At 43.9% G+C, this 25,675-nt stretch overlaps 1 protein-coding gene across 14 annotated transcripts in view; it reads right to left on the reverse strand.

The window, feature by feature from the left end:
• Nucleotides 1–555: 555 nt before the first annotated feature.
• Nucleotides 556–25,675, reverse strand: part of nav1a (neuron navigator 1a) — a 45,645-nt gene continuing 20,525 nt past the window's right edge. For 5 of the 14 annotated variants that reach the window (XM_068649887.1, XM_068649885.1, XM_068649884.1 and 2 more), the window contains 26 exons: nt 13,429–13,567; nt 11,726–12,029; nt 9,009–9,765; nt 8,331–8,825; nt 8,098–8,139; nt 7,861–8,012; nt 7,485–7,667; nt 7,293–7,372; nt 7,152–7,175; nt 6,949–7,026; nt 6,595–6,678; nt 5,782–5,920; nt 5,595–5,716; nt 5,339–5,517; nt 5,111–5,273; nt 4,868–5,042; nt 4,678–4,766; nt 4,513–4,611; nt 4,264–4,435; nt 3,583–3,848; nt 3,355–3,506; nt 3,215–3,286; nt 2,657–2,862; nt 2,395–2,513; nt 2,152–2,340; nt 556–2,080 (listed from right to left, as the gene is read on the reverse strand). In XM_068649887.1, coding sequence (XP_068505988.1) covers nt 2,000–2,080; nt 2,152–2,340; nt 2,395–2,513; nt 2,657–2,862; nt 3,215–3,286; nt 3,355–3,506; nt 3,583–3,848; nt 4,264–4,435; nt 4,513–4,611; nt 4,678–4,766; nt 4,868–5,042; nt 5,111–5,273; nt 5,339–5,517; nt 5,595–5,716; nt 5,782–5,920; nt 6,595–6,678; nt 6,949–7,026; nt 7,152–7,175; nt 7,293–7,372; nt 7,485–7,667; nt 7,861–8,012; nt 8,098–8,139; nt 8,331–8,825; nt 9,009–9,765; nt 11,726–12,029; nt 13,429–13,567 — 4,561 coding nt within the window. In that variant the 3' untranslated portion in view covers nt 556–1,999. Of the gene's footprint in view, nt 2,081–2,151; nt 2,341–2,394; nt 2,514–2,656; nt 2,863–3,214; nt 3,287–3,354; nt 3,507–3,582; nt 3,849–4,263; nt 4,436–4,512; nt 4,612–4,677; nt 4,767–4,867; nt 5,043–5,110; nt 5,274–5,338; nt 5,518–5,594; nt 5,717–5,781; nt 5,921–6,594; nt 6,679–6,948; nt 7,027–7,151; nt 7,176–7,292; nt 7,373–7,484; nt 7,668–7,860; nt 8,013–8,097; nt 8,140–8,330; nt 8,826–9,008; nt 9,766–11,725; nt 12,030–13,428; nt 13,568–20,850; nt 20,940–21,086; nt 21,365–23,520; nt 24,734–25,675 lie in introns of those variants that run through there. The other 9 variants (XM_068649889.1, XM_068649888.1, XM_049755169.1 and 6 more) reach the window with 9 other exon arrangements.

A 25,675-nucleotide genomic window follows, 5' to 3' on the forward strand; every position in this document is an offset into this window, starting at 1 on the left:
ATAGCAATATATATATAGATATATACTATACATGGTCCTTTTTTTTTTTTTTTTTTTACAAAAAAGTAGGTTGATAGCAGCACCTGGATACTAGTGAATGGAATGAAACAATGAGAAAAAAAAAAAAGAAAATTTCAACATGCCACAGGGTAAGAGCTTGCAGCAACCTTTTTACTTTTTTGATCAGGGGGAAGAAAAGAACTATGAACCTTTCAATTTTGGAACGATGAACTTGGTTCATAAAATTTCAATAATGAACTACAAAGTGAACAAATTTCAAATTTGAATTAGTCTGCACAGAAAATGAACTTTCTTAGACCTGATACATAAAAACAGGAATTATCCCTGCCCTTCAAATAATGTCCATATATAAATGTGTCTACTCAGGGCCAGTGCCTGGCATGTGCAGCACCACAACCCAGAAAAAAAAAAATTAAACATAAATAAAATGTTTTCTATTGCGTAACGGCTTGTCAATCACGAGTGCTTGTACCGTGAAAGTCTGAAAGTCCCCCTTTGCCGAGACATGAAGAGGAAAAGATCAGCACAACAAAATAAAAGGGAAGACAGCTTTATTCTTCATGAATATGCTTCCAATTTGAAAATGTCAATATAACCTTAAATGTAAATATGATTTATTATATGTGGCAAACAAATATTTAACTTAAAACAGGCACGCTGGGGGGGGGGGGGGGGGAAGTTGCCTCTCAAGTGGACAACACGTCACAGGTCTAAAAACCAAACATAGAACGACACGACTTTGTTGTCCGGAGCTCGATGTAATGCGCTTACGGGAACATGCCGTACAAACTTTAAAATCAGAACGGTTAGCATTTTCATTTACACTCTTTTTCAGGATTGTTGTCGCAGATGCACTGGCTATTTACAGTGTGTACAACTGTGATGTCATGTACAAAAGAGAAATAAATATTTACAAATATTTGCATAAGAAAAGGTTTTTAAAAACAAGGTGAAAAGAGGAACGTTTTCATTCCTTTTTTTTTTTTTTTAACAAACGCGATAGGTCCAATCAAAGTAAAAGCTTTGGGAAACACGGAAAAATGGCAACCATTATGTCATCTGCAAACATTTCTTCAACTACTTGTTTGTCCAGTTTTTCCACACTCATGAAATCACACACATCTTCGTCTTCCACCTGACCAAGCAAATGTTCCAACCATAATCGTGATGAGCCGCTTCTTATGATAACTTATTTTAAACGGAGGCCTCGGGGTGGTGCATTCAAGCGACACAAAGGCGGTTGGTTTCAGGCCAATCGGGGCTTTCAGGCACAGGCAGACGTAGGCATCGCGTCTCCAATTTACGTCAGCACCTTATTTGCAAAGGTACAAGAACATGGAAGAAACATTGGAGGCTTGGGGGCACTTCCTCATGGTTATCATGAAAAATGGGCTAAAGAAAAAGGAGACTTCCAGTTGTTAATCCGTGAAAAAGAAATGTCAAATGTCTGTGATGAACAAAGCAGCAAGAGCGGAAGCACTCGTTTGGTTTTGGGACTCCAAGTATGCAATGAGACAATATTTGCTGCACATGGCTGATTATTATACTGAAGATGATTTGGTAGAAAATCCTACAAAAGATGCATCTATCACAAAAAAGAGTTTTCAAACGGCAACAAGAATCGTCTGGGTTAAATAAACAAGCACTTTTTTTTTGTTCTGTACCTTTACAATCCAGGTTGAGGTTGATGCGCATGTTTTGATTTACGCTAGGTGTGGAAGCAGCAGCTGCTGCCACCTAGCGGTATTACTGCTTAACTGCAAGATTCTCCTTCGATCCGTTCAAGTCCACTTCTCACAAATTGGAAAAATAAAGTGCAATTTTGGCGTTGAGCAAGCACCCAGAATGGGGAGAAACACAAGTCCGGACTGGTCTTGGTGCTTGTGGGGGAAAAAAAAAAAAAAAAAACATCTCGTGATTGCTCCGACTTGCAAAGTTTGTTTTTGCTGAGGCAAGGTATTATCGTTGAAGTTTCTCCTCAAAGTGGATGCGGGCTGCCGTCTCGCTCCGGCGACTCGACGCTGTTTGCCGACTCCTGCAGCTTCAGCAGCATAATCATCTTTGAACAGGGAAGGCACACAGAGTCGAGTTGAAGTTCTTGTGCGGATCTCATTGAGGGGAAAAACTCACCAGGGGATCGGACTCCAAAGTGCTGGGCGGAGGCGTGTCTTTGGGGGGCTTCTTCTCTTCGTTGTGCAGTCCTATGCTTGGTGGCGGAAGGTGATAGAGCTTGGACTGGTCCTGCTGTGCGCCGGGCCAAGGGAGGGTTCCTCTCACCCACTCCACAGGATCCTCCCACACCGCCTTCTGGCCGTGCACCTGGACAACAAAACACGTGAGCATGTTGGAATGACTTGTTGCATGTGTGCTCACCTTGATGCCGTCCTTGGCTCCTTCCTGAAGGTACGGTATGATGGAGTGGTTCCACAGGTCAATGAACCACTTTCTGAACTCGGACACTGACACGGGGCATGACAGGAAGAAGCAAGGACCTGATGAGGGAATGAAACAATTGCTGGGTCACAATGTGGTCAAAGCAGGTTATAGGTTTGTGGTCCTGTTTTTTTAAATCCGTTAGTTCCACTGTCGACCACTAAATGGTGCTTTAGCGTTTAATGAAAGTTTCATGTCTTACCTATGAGGAAATCTGAAGTGCTGTGTTTCTCCAAAAACGTGTGGAGGTGGTACCAGAGCTTGGGGACCCAGTCTAGAACGCAGAGGAGGTCCTGGTGCTGCGACGCGTCATGCTCTTTCTTCTGGTAGGCTTCCACCACTTTACGGTGGAGGTACCTCAAGAGGAAGCCATTGGCTGGCTCCACGTTGTTAGAGAAAGAAAGCATCCTGTGGACGAGGTGGCAAAATTAAAGAGGAAGTCAAGTCAAATATGTCTTCACAATAACATGCTGTTCTGATTTTATGTTTGTCGAAAAGGAATGTTTTCATCCATGGAGTGTGGCAGCCATTTTGCCACTTGCTGTGAACTCAAAAGTGACATGACAGTGCCTAAGGGTTGTTAGGAGCCCTGTGATGTCATTTTCAGACGACAGCAAGTGTCAAAATGGCCGCCCCCTGACCATGGAAAAAAGAAACAGATGAACAGATTCAAAAATGGCTGTTTAATTCATATTCCATCCAAAAAAAAAATCTCAATGATGTGTTTGGATTGACATGTTTTTCCCGACTTGGTGCTAACCTGAAGCTGAGGTGCAGTCCATGGTTGGATGACATCTTCACGGGTTGATTAGTCGTTCCGATGATGTAAGGACTGAAACAGCCAGCCAAAACGTGTTTTACTCGCCAATCTTCTTTCTTTGGCTCAATGAAACAACTCACCATTTATGATACTTGCAGGTGAGCGCGCCGTTGATGAGCTCGGTGACGACGGCGGCGTCACTGATGTCGTCGATGATCACGACCAGCGGAAGCTCGCTGCAGCTCTGTCGGTCGATCTGATTGGCTAGATTGGACAGATACAATTGCAGCTCCTGTGGGGGAGCAAGTAACGGTGAGATGAAGCGTCATTTTCCCTTGGCCACTTTCTTCAACTATGAGCTAGCTTACCTTTTGCGTCTGCCGATGCATGTTGAAGGAGACGGTGGCGCCGCGGCCCACGAGGGAAGGCTCGCTGTCCCCTTCAGGTAAGTTGTTGTGGCTGCGCTGCATGAGGTAGTGGGCCAGACGCTGGGCCAAGTAAGTCTTCCCTGTGCCGCTGGGCCCGGAGAGGACCAGACGCCGGTGCTTTAGCAGAAGGCTGATGTAATGCAGCATCATGGGCTTGGGAATGAGGGTCTCGAATACCAGGGAGTCCACACTTTGTTCTTCAAGACCTGATGGGTAAATATAAAAGGGAATTTATTAAGCCGATAAAAGCCAGAAGGGAAATAGTCCCGCCCCCGAAAACAAAATCTGTTGCAATGTAAAGTGAAAACAGAAAGTGTATGTCTCCCTCTAGTGGTAAGTGAGGAATTGCGGAATTCTTCAAACTGCATGATGTTACAGTGATGTTGTGGAGTTTTTTTTTAAATTACAGTTTAGTTGCATTTAACTTTTACAGTTTAAATTTTACAAACTAACTTGAATTCAGCTAAAATTTGTATTTAACTTGCATGCAATACATTCTAATTGAATCATTTATATTTAACCAGTGTTGAACTAACTAGCAAAATACAGAAACTTTTCTACAATACTCAAATGGATTGAATTTATTGAATCTTTTGCCTCGTCAACATTTGAGCTCCTAACCTTTCAAGGTCACAAAAATGCGAGGCGGACTGCCAGTGAGACATCGATGCGGTGAGGCGTGAGGTTTGTCTCCTCCTATGACCCTGATTGCTCCTTGGCTCAGCTCATACATGTGCAGCGAATCGCAGTTGAGACCCAGGCTGGCCGTCGGGTCCACTTGAGTGAGGTACTCCTGAGCAAGAAAGACCCCAACATTCAGCAAAATCTAGAAAATCCCACAACAGAGACACACAACCTGCACGGACTTACTCTGAATGTCTTGGCTATCATGGAGTCCAGATAGGCCCATTCGGTCTTCTCGCCGATCGTCACTGATCCCAGGTAATGTTCCTGCTGCTGTTTCTGCTCCTACAGAAAGACAGGGGGCGCAATTTCTCAACTATTCAAAATGAGGCACACAAAATATGTGTTTACCTCAGCTGGATCTGTGAAGCAAACCAGAACTTGCGCGGACACCTCCGCTGGCTGAGTGGATAAGCCTAACATGTTGCCTGAAGACATGTCTAAAGGACGAAAACAAAAAATATTAGCTACACTTGCGCAACCCCTCAAGGGCCAGTAGAGGCCGCTAGAAACGGGTCAAGTTTGCGTGGCTGTCACTTGCCTGGACCTTTGGAATCATTCAGACTCAGGCTGAAGGACTTAGTGAGGGACATGGGCTGTCTCAGCGATGTCCCCAAGAAAGAGGCTAACCCCGAAGGCTGCGATGCGGACGAGGTGGGACCGTGACTTCCGATTTTCAGGTGATCGTTCTCTGCTTTCAGGCTTTCCACTGTTGACTGGAATACAAGCGAGAATTAAATAACAAAAAATTTGTGCGGAGCCTCGTTAGGGGGACCAAGCCAACCTCCATGTTGTCCATAGCGTCTCGGAGTTGCTCCAGCTGATGAGCGGAATTTAAAGCCTCCAGTCGGATGTCTGTCAGCTCCCTCTCTTTCTCCCACAGTTCCGAGCGGAGCTCCGACACGGCCCTCTCGCCGCCTTCGTCCTCCTCGGTTATCCCGATGATCCTGGAACGACCGCGACGGGTTTGTCAAAAATGAAATCAATCCCGAGTTTCAATGTCAACTCTTACTTTGAGGAGATGTCGGACGTGGACGTTTTTAGGGACACGTTCTCTCCTGAATCCGCTCCTTCGTGAAGCATCTTTGGTGAGTTTGGAGCGGAGGAGTCAGGTGTGACGATTTCTTCAATGTCTGAGCAAGTTTTGGGGCCTTTCTTGATGCTGAAGGCCTTGTTGAAGGAGCTTCTCAACTACAGAGAGACGGTCAAACAAAAAACTGATTATCGAGTCACTCAAAGCAAACATAACAAGCGGTGTTCTTTCTTACCCAGCTCTTTTTCTTCTTCTTTTTGGCATCCTGGTCCTTCAAGCTGCCTACACTTGACAAACTGGTCAGACTGTTGAGGCTGGAGATGCTTTCACACGAGTTCTGCCGACGCATACGCCCGTCTGAGGAAAACACGGGGACTCATCAGAAAAAGTGCAGAGGAAGTCATCACAATCAATGTCTTCACCTTTCTCGTTATCCGGGTGGTTTAAGGCTACGTGTATGACGGCCTGCGCCTCATCGTTTTTGGCCTTCAGCGATTCGATGGTCTCGCGCAACTCCATCAGCTCAGAGTCCTGTACAGAGGGGGAGGGGGGGAAAGATTCCTGTAGGAGGAGGAATGTCTGGTGTTTTTCTTGTAATAAAAACAAACAGTGGGAGGCTTGACCCTGAAAATGGGACGACTTCAAAGCTCAAGCCCCATACAGTGCTGCTTATTGTGCGCTCAAGTCATCCGTGGTGCACTGCATCTCCTCAAGGTTACGGAGATTGCGCTCCTGGATGGACCGACCGGCACTGACAACAAAAGATCGTTCCGGAGCGCTCGAGACGAGCCTTTGAGCGGAAGCAGCAAGGCGTGAAACGCCGCGAGAGACTCCTCGCATTTAAACACACAGACAGACAGCCGACAGCCCCGCCGGCTGGGACGGCTTTATTCGCACTCTCTCCGTGCCGCCGTACGACGGGAGGAGAATGTCGGAATGCGCACGCAAAATGATTGAGGCTTGACTGAGCTTTTTCTTTGACTGATCCCCTTTTCCCTTGATCACAGCGTAACTGCGGCGAGGGCCCCCAAGCCGCATTCCTCCTTGCCGCAGGCTGTCATTAAAGTCACCTCGCTGCACGCCGCCAAAGATGCTGACGCTGGCTCAGTGCCACTGGCGGAGTTAGACGGGGGGGCCGCGAGGGCACTGGACCCCCCCTGAAATATGCTTGGGACGCTAGTTCGTGTACTTTTCTGATACAGCTAGAATTCATGCTTGCGTGTGTTGGTGGTTACCTTCTGCTCGTGACTTATTGACAGGCTCTGCAGTCGGGTTGTCATTAAGGCAAGACTTTGCTCAAAGGCGGCCACCAGGTTTGCCTGTTTGAAAAAGATCACCATCGAAATCAAAATTATTTTTGGGGGGAGATAACAATCTCTTTGCTTTGTTGTTCTTACTAACATTGTTTGCATACATGTTGATTATTTATATTTGAAAGTTGTTCCAATTAAAATGACAGCTTTAGCCTCCAAAATTACAAATTGGATTTTTTTTAAACAGTGTAAATACTAAACTCAGTTGGCTAATGTGTGATACACAGTAGAATTTTTTTTTTTATTTCGAAAAAAATCATCTTGGGTGTAACTTACATTGGCTGACAGCTGCGTGGTCAGATTTGACACCTTTTCCTGGGAAGACTCCAATTCTCTTCTCAGCTTTCGAATTTGCTGAAGGGAAAAAAAAAAACCCATGTTTTTTTCCAAATATGACTCATGTTTAACAAACACAATTTCTTCACATCACACAACAGGGAAAGGAAGGCAAGTGACAGAGAAGCGAAAGCAACACGCACCTCGCCCTGTATCCTTTCCTCTGCCTTTGGATGCAGTGGGAAGAAAAGTGAAGAGGTTAGCAAAAGACGGAGGAAGGAAGAGAGGAAAGGGAGAGGAAGAAGAGGAGGAGGAGGAGGAGGAGCCGACTCATTTGTAGCTACCTGCGAATGAATGGCATTGCCACTCACCGACGAGTAGCATGACGAGGCGTTGGACGCCAAAGAGATCACGGACCCGTGAACTGAAAGAAAAAATAAATAAATAAATAAATAAATAAATAAATAAATAAATAAATAAATAAATAAATAAATAATGAATTTAAAAATATATATATATATTATATGTTGTCTTACCCTCATCATTCATCTCCTTGTCTCTAAAGGATCCAGAGCGAACCATTCCTAAACTGCGGGGCCGTTCGGCCAGCGATAACGTGCTTCCAAGCGGAGACGCCGCGTAAAGCTCGGTGGACGCGTCTTGTGTTGGGATGCTGTTGGACCGAGTCATCCTTGGAGGTCCACCGAGCGGGCTTGGCACTGGCGAGGTGCGAGTAGGAGATGGTCACTTACGCATTAATGGCGATGTTTGCATGTACGATAAAAATTTGAAAGCAAAATATTTGGCACAGCTTCTGAGCGCCATCTGGATTGTGCAAGTGGTTGCTGAATTTTGACAAATAGCATATCAATACAATATATTTGGAAAATAAATCAAATGAGTTAGACACACCTGTACTATTAATAGTCGAGCGGTGCAAGGACGTGGTCGGCGAGGAAGACATGGGAAGAGTGAGCGAGTCGCTCATGCTGAGAATACTGTGCGAGTGTCTCCTCTCTCCTTTCTCCTTTCCATCAAAGTCAACATGGGAGGCACTGCTGAAACTACAGAGAGGACAAAGACGCTGCCGATGAGTTCATTCGTCAAACGCCGGGAAATGCGTCTTTGTTGAAGAGCGGATGATCTTACCTTAAACCTTTCTTTGGCAGAGTGTTTCTGTCCCTCTGACAACTGAAGAAATCAAACAATAACATGAAGAGTAAATCTTGGATTTAACTTGTAACTATGACTTTGATGACAAGCCTAACATTGTTTTGAAATAGAAAAAGACAACTTCACAAGCAGTGCCACAGCTAACCTCTAGATGGCGCTATATTCCAGAATAACTCAAAAGGGGAAATATATACTTGATTTAGTCTCACCTGTCAGTCTCTGTCATGGACACTTTATTCCCAGAGCTCCAGCTAGCCGGGGGCCCCTTGTCGTCACGTCGTTCCTCTTCGCTGGAGTTGTAACTTCTCACCGAGTTCTCCCGCCCCCTCTGCTGCAGATCTGAAGCCACGCTCATCTGGAGAGGCAAGGACTCCATGCTGCGATGCAGACCAGACATGCGAGGGTAGAGCAGGGGAGAGGTGCTCCTGACGCCGCCCTCCAGCCCGAGAGAAGTCACTTGCCGAGGCCCCAAGCCAAAGCCCGAGCCGGAGAAGCAGGCCGAAGAGTTGACGTTGAGCAAAGGGGCGGGGCTGGGGGTAAGGCGGGGCCCGGTCGTGGAGCTGGCTAGTTCTTGAAGCTTGGAGTAAGGGGGGATCTTCGGAGGCAAGGAGTCCGGAGCTGCCATGACCTCCGGGTTGTTGGAGTTCAGCTTGTCCAGATGGGAAACTGACGGAGGCTTGGTCAGACCTCGTGAGCCAGGCAGTCTGGAGACAAAGAAACAAATGGAATTCCACACAATTTTTAAAAGTCAAAATTTGTATTTCTTTACTTAAGTCCTATTTATGAATGAATGGTTGAGTTCAGCAACAGGTGATTTTTTTTCATGTCATAGCTATATTTTTTGTGATTGGGAATCATTGCTCGAGAGTATAAAGCATCTTAAGCACCTGTGTGAGTTTGATGATGACAGATCTGTGCTCTTGCCACTGGGAGGTCTGAGCCCCTGCAGCCTCCCTCCTCCGTTCTCCGTAGCGGCCTGCGCCCGAGCGGCCTTCAAAGATCCGCCTCCGCACTCCGAGTCCGACACCACAGCTTTAGCTTTGGCTCGCTCCTTCTCCTTCTCTCTGTCCGTTTGATTGACCGGACTCGGGATCCCCCGACCGCCCGTTTTAGTCAGTCCTACTGCAGGATTAAGTCCGGCCTGCTCTTTGAGCCTCGGGCCCTGGAGGGCCGTGCCGGAAGGTTTGGTCAGCCCGGAGCCGACGTCCACGGTGGCGCTCACCAGACGCGCTGAACTCGGCCGGGTTAGAGTCAAAGTACTCGTCTTGGCTGGGCGGGGCAAAGAGCGGTACTGGAGGGACGTCCTGGCATTTGGAGACAAAAATCCACTCTGGTCACTGTTGGAGACATCCAAACTCGTCTTGCGTCCGCCGGCTGCTGCCGGTTTGACAGGAATACCAGATGTCTTGGGAACGTTGCCACCTGCACTCACGGCGGATGAACTATTATTTGGGGTGGGCTTTTTGAAACCAAAATTCCCTCCGGTGGATGGCCTGGCAAGACCCGATGGAGGTTTACGTGGCTCGCTAGGAGCGCTCCCATTGCGCTGCTCTTTCCCGGCGTCGGAAGACGAGCGCTGAAGGCTGGAGTTTTTCACCGCTAATCGAGATTTATCTGAAGGCTTGGCATCTGTCTTCGCTGTACCTGTAGAGAAAAAAAAAAAAGGCTGAATAAAAGCCTCATGCTGAATAATCCCCAGCGAATCAAATCAGGATGTGATATTTTATCTGAACCCCGACAAGTCTGTCAGCTGATGAAACCGTGCCCTGACTCACAGCCAACGTCAGCTTTGCATGCTTATCATGCACTTACCCGCCTTTTCCATTCCGATCAACTCCGAAAAAAAAAAAAAAAAATCTTCACTTTCCAGTCATGTTTATGCGAATGTCACAGCTGCGGTGATTCGGCTGTGGAAAACCACGGCTCACATTAGCAAAAGCGTGTCTGCGGCCGCTAACGTCCGTGGAACGTTGTCAAACAAAACTTTGTTGTTGACGAGACATCTGAAGGAAAACTTCAGGACCCCATTGGCAGATTCGTGCGACTGACATGAAAGTTATTAGGTGAAAAAATGAGAGGAATTGAAAGCTAACAATGCTCGTGCTTTCAATTGGTATCCAATGAGAGTTGTTAGAAAGGTTTATATACAAGACATTAACACAGTCAAAGAAGTGCTGTTGAATGAGACCCACCGGCGTGCAGCCATCTGGAGTCACTTAACAGTTTTTAAAACCCGCAAAATACACACGCACATTTCCCAGTTAATGTTGCGCTTAGCAATATGAAGCGTCACGTTTTTCACAATTGAAAAAATTGGCCATGTACTGGAAAGTTTGAATGTATTGTACGGCCACGAGGTTAAACTTACAGTAAGAATCAAGTTTACAGGCAGAATGAGAGTAATTCTTTGGCCATTTTATGGGCGCCAGCTGCGGGCACCCGACCGACTTCATAAAGCAGACATGCCAGACACGTTATACATTCATCCGCTTAACAAGCATCTTTGTCACCGAGGCCGAGGACAGAAATGAACACTGGCGAAAAAGTAACACTCCTAGTAAAGTTGTTAATCTAGAAGGCGGTCATTTTATTTTACAGTCACACCGCAGTCTGATTTTTGGCTGGATTCGACAAAAACTAACTCATATGACTAATGAGGACCCCAATGTTTCTTTTATAACTCTTTAAACAGTGCAAAACTTGAAACACTATATTTACCAAGGTAGGCGTTTAACTAAGTGATAGAGAGAAAATAGCTGAGGAGAAAAGAATGGTATTAAAACATCAAGTGCCGGCAGCCAAAGAGAGCCCTGCAATCAATTCTACATAATCGTCCAGACTATTTTGGCCTTTATTGTCATTTTGATTCGGAAAAATGACAGAGGCACAAATAACTGTGTCAAATGAACAGATTGAGTTATTTTTACCAACTGTAAGGTACATATTGTACATAATAAGCTGGTACAAAACGCTACAGATGGTCAGTTTGGTTCATGGTGATTTAATCACGGGATAGAAAAAAAAACTGTTTATATAGCCACTGCTTATGTAGACAGGCACAGAACAGCATGGCTAATATCCTGTTGTTCTTTCAGTGTGTGTGTGTGTGTGTGTGGGTGGGGGACACACACACACACACGCGTGCCCGAACATAAACAGCACAAAGATGACGTGCTTAAAAAGGAGCTGCACAATCCCCTCAATTGTAAGCGCTTAATGCAAATGATTTTTTTTTTTATAGTGTGACACTTTTTACAGCTGGCACAATCTCAAATGTTCCATCAGGACACACATCCATTTTTTTTTAGGAACGATTCAACAGCAAGCTGAGCTATAAAAAGAAAGGAAAAGGGAAGAAGAATAAAAAAAAACAAAAAGGTTTTTCAACGCCTGTATGGTTGGCTGTCGGGAAGGGAGTGGGTGGCGATGGGCGTTTGATACATGGCACTACTCACGAGGGTGGGCTGCAGCTGCGGGTGAATGTGTTGTGAACAAAGACGGCGAGTGTGTCCGTCACCATGTGTGGGTGTTGGACTGGCGCAACACAGAATACTAAGCAACGCCGTTTATTTATCTGCTTAGAAAAGCGACGGACCGCACTCACCTGCCACTTTGAGCCCACTGGGAGGTGTGTGCGTGATGGGCGAGGTGACTGCCACCGGTGGGTTCCTTCCCTTCTTCAAAGCATTCCCATACACCAGCGTCTGAGGTTTCTTTAGTTCACCCTTTACTCCTTCGTGACCGTCCGCCAGCGGCCGGGATTTTTTCCATTTATCGTCGGACTCGGACTTGAGGCTTCCCGTATCGTAGGTGCCGCTTCCCAAACTCTTCCGGCTGGGTTTGGCATGGTCGCTGTCCCACAAAAGTCCGCTTTCCACCAGAGACCTTTTCTCAGCATCTGTGCGCATCTAGAAAGACGTACGAAATATTTTTAGACAAGTGAGAGAATATTTTTCCGTTATTTTGTGAGATCACTTAAAAATTGCAGTCGCCGAATTTTTACTAAATAAATAAATGAGCAAATAAATAAATAACTTTTAAAAAATGGTGGCATGTTACCATTGTTATACTCAGAGCTTCCTGCGAGTGTATCGGATTTATGTTCGACTAAACAGGCTCAGATTTCACGCTGAGAAAGTGCAAAAATATTTTGGTATTTGGTAATGTTATCTGCTCATCTGTTTTTACAATTTCACAGCAGTTCAAGAAATATACATAAATTGAACTTTACCTTGGACCTGAAAAAAATCTCAGCTTTTAAACAAAAACCTTAATCACAAACACCCGGGGTGTGTAGACTTTTTATATCCACTGCATGTCTGAAAAAGTCCGATGAGACCTTGAAGTCAAGCTTATCCATAATCCCAAACTTACTCCACGCATCCTTGAGTGTCAAAACAAAATGTACCTCCGGCAGCAGGTGTTAGTTACAACGGACCTGTCGAAAATCTGGTTCAACAAGTCGGGCGGCAATCAACGTTGAAACAATACGATGGTTAAACAAGAAGCAAAGGATTAACAAGTGCGACGGTTTATGTTAAAAGACAAGACCTCCTCTGTGACAGTTGCTCCCAGTCACTTCATCGAGCTGGATTCCTGTTTTTATGAAAATCCAATCGACCCCACGGGGAAATGGAGTCAATGTGCAGACACACATGTAAAGATAAGCAAATCCATTCCCATTAACTTGTTTCTCTCCACCCTTTGTCCCACTTTCGAGAATACTAAGTATGTCTCTAGCAGTTTGAGATTGGGAAGAACATTTTACAGCCAAAACAGGATCATTATAATATAATATAATCAATGTGCGTCTATCAGACAATATGGGCCACATGATGTGATGCTTGGTTGCCATGGTAATGCCACCACGAAGGGGGGGCAATGGTTTCCATGAATCCAGCAACAAGGCATGGGGAGAGACGCTTAATAGGTTCTTCTGGCTCACTGACCCGGATGCCGGACCGCAGATGTGCACGTGCCTGAGTCCAAGACCCGTCGTTCACTTACAGGACAAGACAAAGAGCCGCACTCTCAGCATCCCCCGCAGTACTGTTGCTATGGTTACGCCGAATCCTGTGCTTCACTGTATCCCTCTCTAAAAAAATCCCCCTACAGCACTCGCATTAAGTCCCATCACATCCCTGCCGCAGCTTCAGTGACTTGTTAGATTGCACATTAGCACATTGGACGTAATGCATCTCTTCAAATGTTAGAGGCGCTAATAGCGTTAAAAAATGATGAGTGTGTGTGTGTGCACAGAATACCTAATGAGGCGTGTGTGTGTGAGTGTGAACATGCGGCACTTACCACAACGGCCGAGTTTCTGCGGGAGCCGATGGGCGTGGAAGGAAGTGAGTTGAGGGTGGGGCTCGTGATGAACTCTTCAGAGCTCAGATTGTCCGAGCCGTCACTCAGGCCGCTGCTGATGGAACTGCTTTCGTCCCAGCTGGAAGACAAAAGGGTCGACATTTGCGTCGGTTTCTTAAAAAGATTTTCCGACTATGTTCCGTCACAGGTCACGTCGACCTAATTTTGAAATTCAGTAAAAACTGGTCAAATATTTTAAAAAGTTGAATGTTAATAAAAATTGCTAGCGAGCTTTGTCGTACGAACAAAAATCGCCATAAATTTGAATATTTTGAATTACAAGTCGCATTCTTTAGTGCAGTATCATAACCTCCTGTAACTGATTGATTTCGAGGTGACAAAGGAAGTTGAATCTAAATTGAATCCTGTCAAAATGTTACATTTTGAAGCAATAAAGCAGAATGATTTACTAAAAGCACCACAAGCAACAGCTCGATGTCTTCCACCGCTCTACTTGCATCCCCCCCCCCCCCCCCGCGAGCGCTGCAAGACACGTCGACACATTCAAGTCAACATAATCTCAGCCTACGTTGACAAAAATAGCCTTAAAGCGCATATACATGTGTGCTGAACATACACACCATGGCACCCACAATTACAGGGGCGGCGCTAGGACAACCGTTTGCTTCCTCTCCAAACCAAGTGCGGTCACAATCATGAATCAGACACATCTCAAATAAAACAAACCTGTCACCTGCTTCAAAAAAATTGATAAAAAAATCTGCAATATCCGGGGAAGTGCATGTTTGATGACATGAAGTGGGTCATGTTTCAAAAGTCGGGGGGTGCCCTCGTTCGGGTCAGTACGTCAGACTGCTCTTATAGGAAAGAGTGGGGGGGTGTCCTAATAAGGTCATGGCTATACTGTAATAATACAAGGGTCTTTCGGTTGGGTGCCTGTGTGGGTCACACCACTGCCTGGGGGGTCTTGATGACAGCCATCGGGGATGGGAAGCCTGTCCTGTCTGGCCTGTGAATGACTTTGGCGCAAAAAAGTAGACCACATATTAAATTTGAAAGAGACTCCACTTTTTTTGGGCCAACATTGCGCAATACCAATAATTTAGGGTGGAATTTGTTAACTGAGGTTGCTTCTCAAGAGCGAGGAACTGAAGTTGTTTCTCTTCATATTGCGAAAGTGTGGGACTTTGATACAGCATGACTGTTGAAAAGCCCATCAGTGCTGAACCCCCTCAGAGTCTTTCCCAACACATGAATATGTCATTGTTTCCTCATTGGACACCCCTCGCTGCTGGAGGAGAAACCTCCGGGAGGGACGTGCAGCTGTGGTTCATCAGCACACCACCAGATGTATGAAGCAATAGATGTTTGTTCAGAGCAAACAGACAAACACTGACTGAGCTGGTTTGTGCCACTCAGAGACAAAGTCAAGACGTAAATTAAACCTAAACCGATAATGATAACCCGACTGTTAGCTAAAGGTGGGGAGAGCGGCGAAATATCAACATTACTATTGCCTAATATTATGAATCAAGTAAAAGTAGACCTCCAAATAATGACTTGAGCAAGTATTGAGTGAACATCAACACGTTGGTAATGAGTTACTATTTATTAGCATGTGTCGTTAGCATTGCTATACACATCTTCCCCTCTTTGTTTGCGCACACATGTAAAGTATTACAAACTGGATTTTTGAAATTATGATTCTATTTAAAACCATCAATGAAACACCAAAACTTGAAGGGCCTTCAGCTTTGATCTATGCAAATGAATTCAATCTTCTTACATTGTTCTCCGCCACTCTGAGTCCTAAAACTGGAAATTCAAGAAAATGTCTCCAACGATAAACATCTTAAGCTTCCCATGACTGTCTTTTTTCGTGACATAAAGGAATTTAATTTTACTGCCAAGAGCTGATATCAATACTTAACTGTCAACATGCGGGAGCTAGCCCCACCAACTACCATCAACTCTGCAAGACAAGACAAAAGTTCATCTGAAACACGAGTGCCCTCGAAAAAGAACGAATAGTAAAAATGATGGGAAACCGGAAAAGATTTAAAAGGCTAGCATCAAAAGAAAAGCGGGATGACAGATGGGGAACCTTCTCAGGATGCGACCACTCTAGTGGCCCATCAATCCTTCTAAACATCAAGAGCAGAACCAATTTTCATATTAACTAGCAATAAGTTATATGATGATAATATTTTGATGATATTCGCAGTTTTACCATTTGGTACTCCAGTTTATATAAATCATTAGTTGAGGCAATTATTCCAAATCTGACTGTCTTTGCCTCTTTGAAGCAGTCAATTGTGTTGTAGGCATGATGAGTGGGATTTATAATGCCACAGCTCTTCTGAGCTCATCAGTGCGGCACTATTATTAGTCATTCAAGGCAGAAAATGACCGAGCAAAATAGATGCTAGTTAGCGTTAGCCATGACCTAAGGGGAGCGGGCTTTCTTCAGATAGTTTGATTGTTTTAAATATACAAGGCGCGATATTATTTGTTTTAAATTTTGTTTTATAGCATCTTTATGGATGTATTAATCACAAAAAAGCTCGATCGAACAATGGCTCGCACCTCAGAAAACCAATAAGTGGGGTCAATCTCAAGACACTGCACTTCTTTCATGAAAATGGCTTCACATTTGAAATTAACAACACTGCATGGATGAAACGATTTAACAGCAACATTAAAGTGTCAGCCACTACCATTAACAAGGATGCTAATTAATCCCAAATGGCTTTAGGCTGCTAAAGCGTTCAAGCTAATGTTTTAAGATGGCAACAACATTAGCTTGTTCCGCTAGATTGGAATCATTAGGATAGTATTTACTTATCTTTCAATATGAACGTGGCAGACTGTTCAAGGAAACAAGGAAATGATGACATGTACAGATTACAATTTGAGATTAAAAACATTTCTCAATGTTTTTAGCTGAAATGTGTTTCGCTGTGTCTGGGTCAAGACGCTCAAAACAATGGCAGCAAATTAAATCTTTCGACAGATTTGTCATTCACTTTCCCATGGAAAATTAATTTCAGCTGGCAAAAGTTACGAGCGAGAATCGTTTGAAATGGTTTTGCTGCTTTTCCAATTGTGCAGATGAATGGCCAACAGTTGTTCCCGTCTGCACACAAGACGGAGAAACTCACCATGACTGTGTATTGCATATTCTGCTCAGCTAAATAGTCCGCTTCCATTAACAAGCCTTTTTATTCCACCACAATACAAACTATTAAGATAATTGCTTATCGCAGCGTGCATGGTGAGTTTTTGCAAGTGATTGTGAGAGAGCTATACACGCTCTTCTCCTTTCAACGGTCTGAAACTGTTTCGAAATGAAGCGCAGTGAAACAAAACAGCTGGCCCTGCAGTGATTTGGGGCATAAATCCTTACTAAAAGTTAGCTAGCCAATCTGCAATCTTTAAGCGCCTGCTAGCAGTTGATAAGCAGTTTCATTTAAATAAATGAACACGTTCTTATTGTTTAAGACTTCATCAGTCTGTAAAACTGATTAATTTTTTTATTTGCATCACTTGCAAATTGCTAACAGGGTTGAATGACGTAAATGACAATTTATGCATTTTGTTTGTGCCTGTATATAGTTAAAACGAGTCCCCTCCAAACTGGCTGGCAAATGCACGGAAAGACTTTTGTGCACGTTGACAGTGGACAGGAAAGTTCCACTCCTAATAAAATCCACAGTGTCACATGGCCTAACCCGAAATGGCTAAATCAGAAGGCACTGATGCCTTTTCAATCGAATGGAAAAAGGGCAGTGCCAGATTGGCACCGACCGAGCGGGAGATGGAAAGGGCGGCTGATGAAATCTTTCAGAAAAAATGCTGGGGAATAATCCAGCCGCTGTTTATCGTATTGATGGGTGGAGAAACTCTTACATCATACATGCCGTTTACCTATTTCTACCGAGAGCGTCTGGACATACGGCTCGGCTCGGGATGCACAGATGGTTAACAACATGAAATCTTGGAGCACGTCAGCTGCTATCGCCAGGAAGCAGACACACCGATCTGTGTAATCCTTGTGTTTCGAACACTAGTATATCCTGTCAGGCTTTTTTTTCAATTTAAATTTGACTTAATAATAGCATACAGCAATGACAATTGAATTGAATGTAAAAAAATAATAGTAATTTTTGCTTCATAGCCAGTATAGAGCATTTTTGCAAAACAACAAAACATGTTAGGCTTTTTTTTTTTTTTAAAGTAAAATATTACATTTTACTTTATAATATCATACAGCAAATGACAAATGAATGTAAACAATTTAGCAATTTCTGCTTCATAGCCACTAGAGAAGTTTTGCTAGCAATTTGAAGAAAATCATTTATGCTTGGAATTTGAAGGAAAAAAATAACGTCACTAGCATCTCAAGGCGCCACTGTACTAAGAGTGTTTTCCTGTGTTATGTTATCCATCGGCGCAGCTCCATATAGGGCCGTAAAGACCCTACCCAACAGGCCTAGCACATACAAAATATCGTATCTTGAGAACCTCAAATTCTTGACATACTGGGTCATGTATGGAGCGATTATCATCATCCAAACCATCTGCGGCTCTCTACAAATTGTCCATCGCAAAGCAACACCAGGCTAATAAATGATTATTAAATGATGGCCGCGTGGGGGCACTTACCAAGCCACAAATCGCTCATTAAAATGGCTTTTTTTTTTTTTACGCTACGTCACGTTCTCAGACGAGCTATATTGTAAAAGACTTATAGGAAGTCACAAGAATATTCAAACAGTAGCCTATTCACAAAGGTCAGCATTCGAGTAGTTTGTTTCAGAAGACAATGTGACAATAAGGAGCGACACACTTTGGGGGCATTAAAAGGGATTAGTGAGTGAATGAGTTTAATTACTGCTAATTCCATCTGCCAACAGAAGAGGAATTGGCCAATAGCCTTGGCACAAGCCATTGACATGTGTGTGTGAAGGAAACCTCAAGAGGAAGAAATAAGACGGCGGTGGCGTTAAGTGGCAATCAAGGAGGAGAAATCCTCTTGGGCCTTTGATGGCTGCGACCCTGACAGCAATGACCTGGAGGGGTCTCGAGTACAAATGTGATATGGGACATTGTCCCCTCCGTGGAGTCAATGACTTGTCTGGTTTCCCCTTTAAGGAATTTTGATCTGTACATTTTCCTTATGAGTGTAGGGTTTACTGAAATATATAATCAAAGCACTATAATCAGTGAAAAGTTCACATATTTTGAAAAAAAAAAAAAAAAAAAAAAAAAGCTATTTTGATTGATGCTCTTAAAATAACCTTTTGGCTTTGATTGCGCAATACGGAGCCATGTAAATCTCTGGAAATGAAGTTTGTCCAGGACGTTGCAGCCAAAAAGTTGACTACTAATGATAAAAAAAAACAGTGGAGGGCCCAAGGATCATATAAGGAACGTTTTGGAATCATTTCGTGGACACCCAACTGGGTCAACTTGATCTACTGTGAGCCTCAATATGGAACTCCATCTTCTGACTTCAAGTTTTAAAGCTTGAAGCTGCTTAGAGCTTTAATATCTTTGAACCTACTCTACATAAATTAAGGCATTAAGAAATGTAGGGATTATCTTTCCCACCTCAAAGTAGAAAGTGTAACAAAATGGGTCTTAGAGCGCACCACTTGACAAAAGAGCAGAAGAAATTGGCTGCTGGTGACCTCTGATGTGGCTTAGTCAGCCTTGACATCCAATGTCGGGATTTTTCTTCCCAAAATCTATCGTGAGCGGAAGCACAAGAGGGACAGCACTCCCGAGACAAGGTGGAATGTCCTTTCAAATGGTTTCCTTAAGTCGTTCCGTCTGGGGTTTAGCGTGAAGCACCCACTAAGTTGAAAGATTCGAGGAGGAGTTCAACAAAGGGGAACCCCGGCGTTTGGAGGCCCAGGCTTGGATCCTTGGCTAGAATTACCTCTGGCCTCCCTCCAGGAACGTCAGCTGACTTAACGGCTGTGTGAATTAACAGCGTAGAAGGATGTTTTGGTTTGAAAGGGAAGGAACCGGGGGGGAGCACATAAACGAGAGGGAGGTACCGCTTTGAAATGTAGCATGTTTCTTGCTAGCTTGAAGCAGCGTCGTGGAGGGACAAACACAAACGGTTGGATCAAAACAATACAGGAAAGAAAGAAAGAAAACTCGGGTGTCGCCCGATTAAGATTCTCAGCCGCTGACTGTTTGGTCAGAACTTCAGCGGGAAACATAATGTTAGCAGTTATATCAATATAACTGTTATGATGACAACAGCTAATGTGCTAATCTGGAGGATTAGCACAACTCAACTGGTATTCAAGCTTGTGTTATGTCAGCTTTGCGCTGCGGGTGGAATGAAAAGGAAAGAATAAAGAGGAATAGCACAATGCACAAAAATCTCAATCGTGTGCTTTTCTTTTTTTAATCGACTAAAGCTCCACAAAGAGACGACGGAGCGGACTAGAACACCACTAAGCACCTGACAAAGGTTGTCCAAACATTCGAGCAAAAACAATAAGTAACAAAGGCCCGCTGATGTCAGTACATGAACTTTGTCATTTTGATGAGTTGTGATCAAATATACGGAGAATATTAAAAGCGTATGCAGTCATGTACTTATTCAAAATATGCATACCCCAAATCATCTTTCTCTATTGAAATGAATGAAAATGCCATTAATCTGTTCCAGTATCTCAAACATAAAGATTTTTCTTTACTTTTTGAAATAAAAAATATCATACTGTGTGTTATATTAACTGTCTACATATGATGCTTCACCATTAGTGTTCAAACATGACTTCCGATGCTAACCACTTAGCATGTAAAGGGCATTTTCCATATACTGGATGTTAGCATTAGGCTAAATGGACTTTAAGGCAAAGTAGTTTTTGTTTTATATTTAGTTTGAGAGTGGAAATAAAGAGCCTCAAGCCTTTCTAGGAATTAATTTTCAATCTGCCGAACTTCTCCTTGTTGTAAAGTGCCACCATACAGCGACCGCACCTCAAGCTCAAGACAGCCCGTTGTGTTAGCATGAGAAGACAACATATGGAGAGGTGAGCGACATGCCTGGAGGGCACTCCCATCAAGAGCATGCACCCTTCACCTGCTGTCACCCATAACACACACATAATACTCATGGCGCTTCAAGATGTTACAGCATTCCTTGCCGTGGGGCTGCTCAAAACACACACTTGACATTCCAATGTGTGTATTCTGGGGTCCCACTCCCTAATCCTCCGACATATGCAAGCACATACATATACCAAAGTATCAGCAGAAGGAAATACCACGCGTGTCAATATACGCAAACGGGACAAAAGTGGCAGCTTGAGTTGATTTTCGAGGTGTTATTGAGTTTTCCACGTGCACCTTTTTCCTTCATGTGCGGCGGCGAACCTTGCGTGCTGCAGCATTGTTTGATGTTAGTCCCCCTCACCACAGGAGGCAGCACCTCAGGAAAATATGAGCTCTGTGAACATGGGCTCCTGTGTACAATAAAAAGCGTTTGCGTGTTACAAGCATCTGTTGTTTCACTCTCACTAATGACTAAGTTGTAACCTTGTTCAATTACTTGCTAAGCAGCTAGAATCAGATTTTTTTTGGGCATGAGTTGTGTTGTTATGATTATTTACCATCTGCCGTCTCTTTCACAATCGTCTACATTCAGGAGAAGATCCCTTTTGCTTTGGTAGGAATCACAGCAAAGTTGAAGAATATGCAGGAGGTGGAGAGGCTGTCGGTTCAAATTGTGATTCTTCAGCAATTGCTGGATGTGATGACCTCATAAAGCTTTAATGTTGTAATCATCGTGATTTAAGAAGGGTAATCATAGGTTTGAGTTGTTAAACATCATCTGTGGTGATCCACTGGGGTCAATCTTGTAACCCATACTCTTTCTGTTGTGCAATTTGGAATGATTGAAATTTGTTTTGTTTTTTTGCAGACCACACAAATATTTGATCTTCTGGGAAGAACTTGCAGGAGCGAGCTAAATAAAATGCATCAGTGCCAATACTATACATATATGTGTAAGTGTCGATACTATACATATGCTCCGATACTAATATTTCTAAGCTGTACATTTGAATTGGGTCGTGAGTTTTTCTGGACAAGCTGACTTTTCCAACAAACTCAGCAAAGTCTGTTTTCAAAACAACGCAATCTCCCCTCAAGCCCACCATCAGCACAGCAGATAACATCTGTGACAGTAGTCTTTGTAAATTGACCGAGCAATATTTGTCAAAGAAATGTATGATCGCAGCAATGCTAACAATACCAACCAATGACTTACATTGTAACTGCAAATAAATAGTTGCTGAAAATGCATGGAGAGAAATTCCTGAGCTGATCCAACCTTCAGTTTAACCTGTGACTCACACACGCAAATGAATGACATCATCTTCTGACACACACCTGGACCACATCATACCCTCTCGGCCTATATTTTCAATGGAATGCCATTACAAAGATTTACGGGTGTCAATGAGTGATGTCACAGCCTTTCCAATCTGCGGTTATCATGGGGCCGAGTCACGCTGAGCAGACACGCAGTTGGACAAAGTTGATGTTGGATTGACTTTTCACTCCGGCTAATCATATTCCTCAAATCTATGTGTTGCTTGGAAATGGGTTGCTCGCAATCGCTGTTGTAATGTTTGATTAAAAATGTGTGTAACCACGGTCTGTTTAGAAACGCACACACCCCATTAGGCCCCCTGTGGGACTTGAAAATGTGCAATTTGAAGATAGTGAAACTGTTTGAAGCTTTTTGTGTGTGTGTGTTTCTAATGATCCCATTAATGGATGGGATCTTCACTGCAACAAGATTACACAAAGGGTTAATGGATGCCGGAGGTCAGTTGGCCAGCCACACAATCGACAATCACAATCTCGTCGGTGTCAAACGCGAGACACGGGGGCCATTTGCAGCCAGCCGCATCATTTTATGTGGCCCACTAAAGCAGAACTAACTGATTGATGCTGAATGGATTTTTCATTTTGGCAGATAATCTCGAGTACTTTTATTTTCTCAACATAAATGGAACACTAAAATATTTGGTTGTCCCCATTTTCCATGACTACTGATTTGATTTAATTTGTTGATTTCAAACTCGATTTGTGTATCGGCTTGGGACTCGATATTGCCAGAAGCATTAAGAAGAAACAAAGAGCGTACGACTGCAGTGATTTGATTTTAACCTCAGGATTATTGCAGATTTTTGGTATTTCCAAACTACATTAAAAAAAAATCAATACTTTCACCAAAAGCTCTATATAACACAAACAGCCCTGATTTTTGATCACACTGAGCAAACACAATTATTCAATTGTATACAATGATAATCAATTTATACATTCAGATGATTTGCCAAACGTGCGTGCATTCACATCATTTAAGATTCTGATGATTGTCACACAAAGGCTGAAGCTAAGATTCAAACATCAAATAGGCAGACGTACTAAGAAACCACTGCGACACTGCTGGCCCCGGAGCTACAAGCACAACAATAAAAACTTGAAACATTTTGCGCACATCCTCAGTTATCAAAGGCAAACCTGTGCGCAGCGCAGCGTGGGCACGGAGATGGCGCGGAGGAGGCGGCGGCGGCGGCGGCACAGCTCGCCGTCGTTTCAGAATATAGGTCAGGCGTTGGAGCTGAATGAGATTGGGTTCTGCAGGGGATCGATAGCAACACGCCCACTCACGCCTGCTGCTCAATTCAAACGCCCGTCATCGTCGCACTTAGTTAAAACAATGCCATAAGCAGGGACGCACAATTGCAAAATCAATCATTATCAGAATATTGTACACTAATATGATTTTCTGCAATAGCACGTGTCGACCCTTTTACTCTGTGCACGGCATTTCTAATAGTCTCGATTTAACATGATTAAGATGTCCAAATTTGCGGACAATGGAAAGCGCATTTACGCACGAGCGGACAGGTTCATCGACTTGCACTTCTATGATGACAAGATTAAAAATCTGCCTTTAAACGCGGCATCAAAGGCAATAAAATATCCCAAAAGAGTCAATATGAGCGGCGATGAAAGTGCACTCACTACCTTGACAGAAAGTGCATTGTCCTCCCTCGGCGCTGCGGAGCCGGGAGCTGCAGCATTTTGCCGTTCAACACGCGGCCGCTCATTTTACAACAGTCCACCTTTCGAAGCTGCTTTGTTCCTCTCGGGCATGTCCCAAAAAAAAAAAAAAGTGTCAGATAAGAAGAGAGAAAACCAGCGCGGTGCGTTCGGTCGGTCCCGTCCGCCCGTGGGAGCCGGCAGCGTTAACTGACTGACCCACCCACCCACTCTTGCTCTCTCTCTCTCTCGCGCACTGACGGTGAGGGAGGGACAGCGAGAAGGCAACACCCCGAATTCTTCCGCCTTCTAGTTGCTCGCGAGCAGCTGTGCCTGCAGCCAAAATGCGCACCGAAGCTTGGACGCGCGCAATGCCACCGTGGGAGAAAACCCCAAGCAGGTATCACATCCTCCAAAGCGACGTGTCACAACGTTTTTACAGGCGCCAGACTGTAATCAATACGCACTCAATTCACAGCAACCTCACGAGACGGGCTAATTGAATAGGAAATAAACATCCGTTTGGAGCAGAGCTATATCCAAAAGTGTTATCGTCACACGCCGCATCTTTTTGCCACAATTTTGATTTTTTAGTCTAAAAGGGATCAAAGTTATTGACATCAAAACAACAACTTTATTTCCCAGGTGATTGTTTTTGCTTGTTGTGTAAATGCACCATTAGTCTATAAAAGGAACTGATTAGTGTAACACATGGAAGTGCAATAAAAAAACGTCTTTTTCCTATCAGGCAAAAGTTGATGATTAGCAAAGGAACCGTCTTTCAACCTTTTGAAAAGCAAATCCTCTTCTAGCCCCATTGTGCTTTTTTTTAATCTCTTTGTTTTAATGGTGTAACTCATTAGTAAGCCCTTCCAATGAACCTTACAGGGTCTGTAAATTCTGGTAACGAGCTGCAGAGCTCTTTATGTCCATCATTAACGCACAAACTGCAGACTTGTTGGCTTCTCTAAAATTAGGCCGCGTTAATGGCGTCGTGTATTTTAATTTCAAGGTGCCCACGAAAGGAGCTATAACGGAACCCTGCAGGCTATTCGAAACGGGCGCAACTGTCAAAAAGTGGCGGCGAGAAAGAACAGCCGCGATATTTGGGCGCAATGATAAAACCGCAAATGTAAATATTCAGAATATAATGAAGCACGTGGGAGTTCATGAGTGCCAGGAGTTTCTATTGTATTAGCGATTGGAGACTTGCGCGGGTATCGTGTATCCAGTCCCTGAAACCACATAACCCCCCCCGCCCCCCCCACGACACCCATTGGCGTTTAAACACTTGAAGCACTGAGTGGGCCCCAGTGAATAGCTGTGCCTGTTCAATGGAGGGAGGCTGGGGGGGAGGTGATGGAGATCACTGACACCAAATGCAATGAGACAAGTGAGAGAAATAAAGAGATTGAGGAAAGCCACAGAGGGGATCATTAATAGCCTTTTTAAATACGGAAACAACAAAGAGTTGTTTAGGCTACGGCCCACCCGTGCCATGCGCCACCGGCTGGGCAGAGGTGATTTACGTTGGCTTGAGTAACCTTTGGGGAAAATTCTACTTGTCAGAGTAGTTTGGCACGCTAGATGATGTCATCCACAAGCTATGTATGAAATTATAAATATAAAGTGGTTAAATATTGTTGTAAAACTATGCATACATATACGGGATCCCTCGCTACTTCGCGTTTCGTTTATCACGGCTTCACTACATCGCGGATTTTTTTTCCCAAATTAAAAAAACATTTAAAAGTCAAAATAATAACCTTTAGGACAATGTAGTATTGTCCAAATATTCATTTATATTCCTTTAGAAGTTTGTTTTCACGTGTTAGCACGATCGCGAATTAGCATCTTTCCGCTAACTCGTTAGCCTGGCCAGCACTTCTTATTGGTGACCGTACTTCGCGGATTTCACTTATCGTGGGTGGTTTTTGGAACCAATTAGCCACGATAAACGAGGGATTACTGTAATATATAATATAATATAATCTGTATTGATATGGTAGCGGTGATATGGCGGCTAGGTAAGTGTAGCTAGCTCACAACCAGGAAATGAATTTTTTGTGCGTGTGTGCAAAAGACCATGCGCATCTGGCGATTCAAATTTTGAATCATCAACATTGCAGGATAAGAATCA

The sequence above is a fragment of the Syngnathus scovelli genome, chromosome 2 (genome assembly GCF_024217435.2).
Source record: "Syngnathus scovelli strain Florida chromosome 2, RoL_Ssco_1.2, whole genome shotgun sequence".
NCBI classification, from domain to species: Eukaryota; Metazoa; Chordata; class Actinopteri; order Syngnathiformes; family Syngnathidae; genus Syngnathus; species Syngnathus scovelli.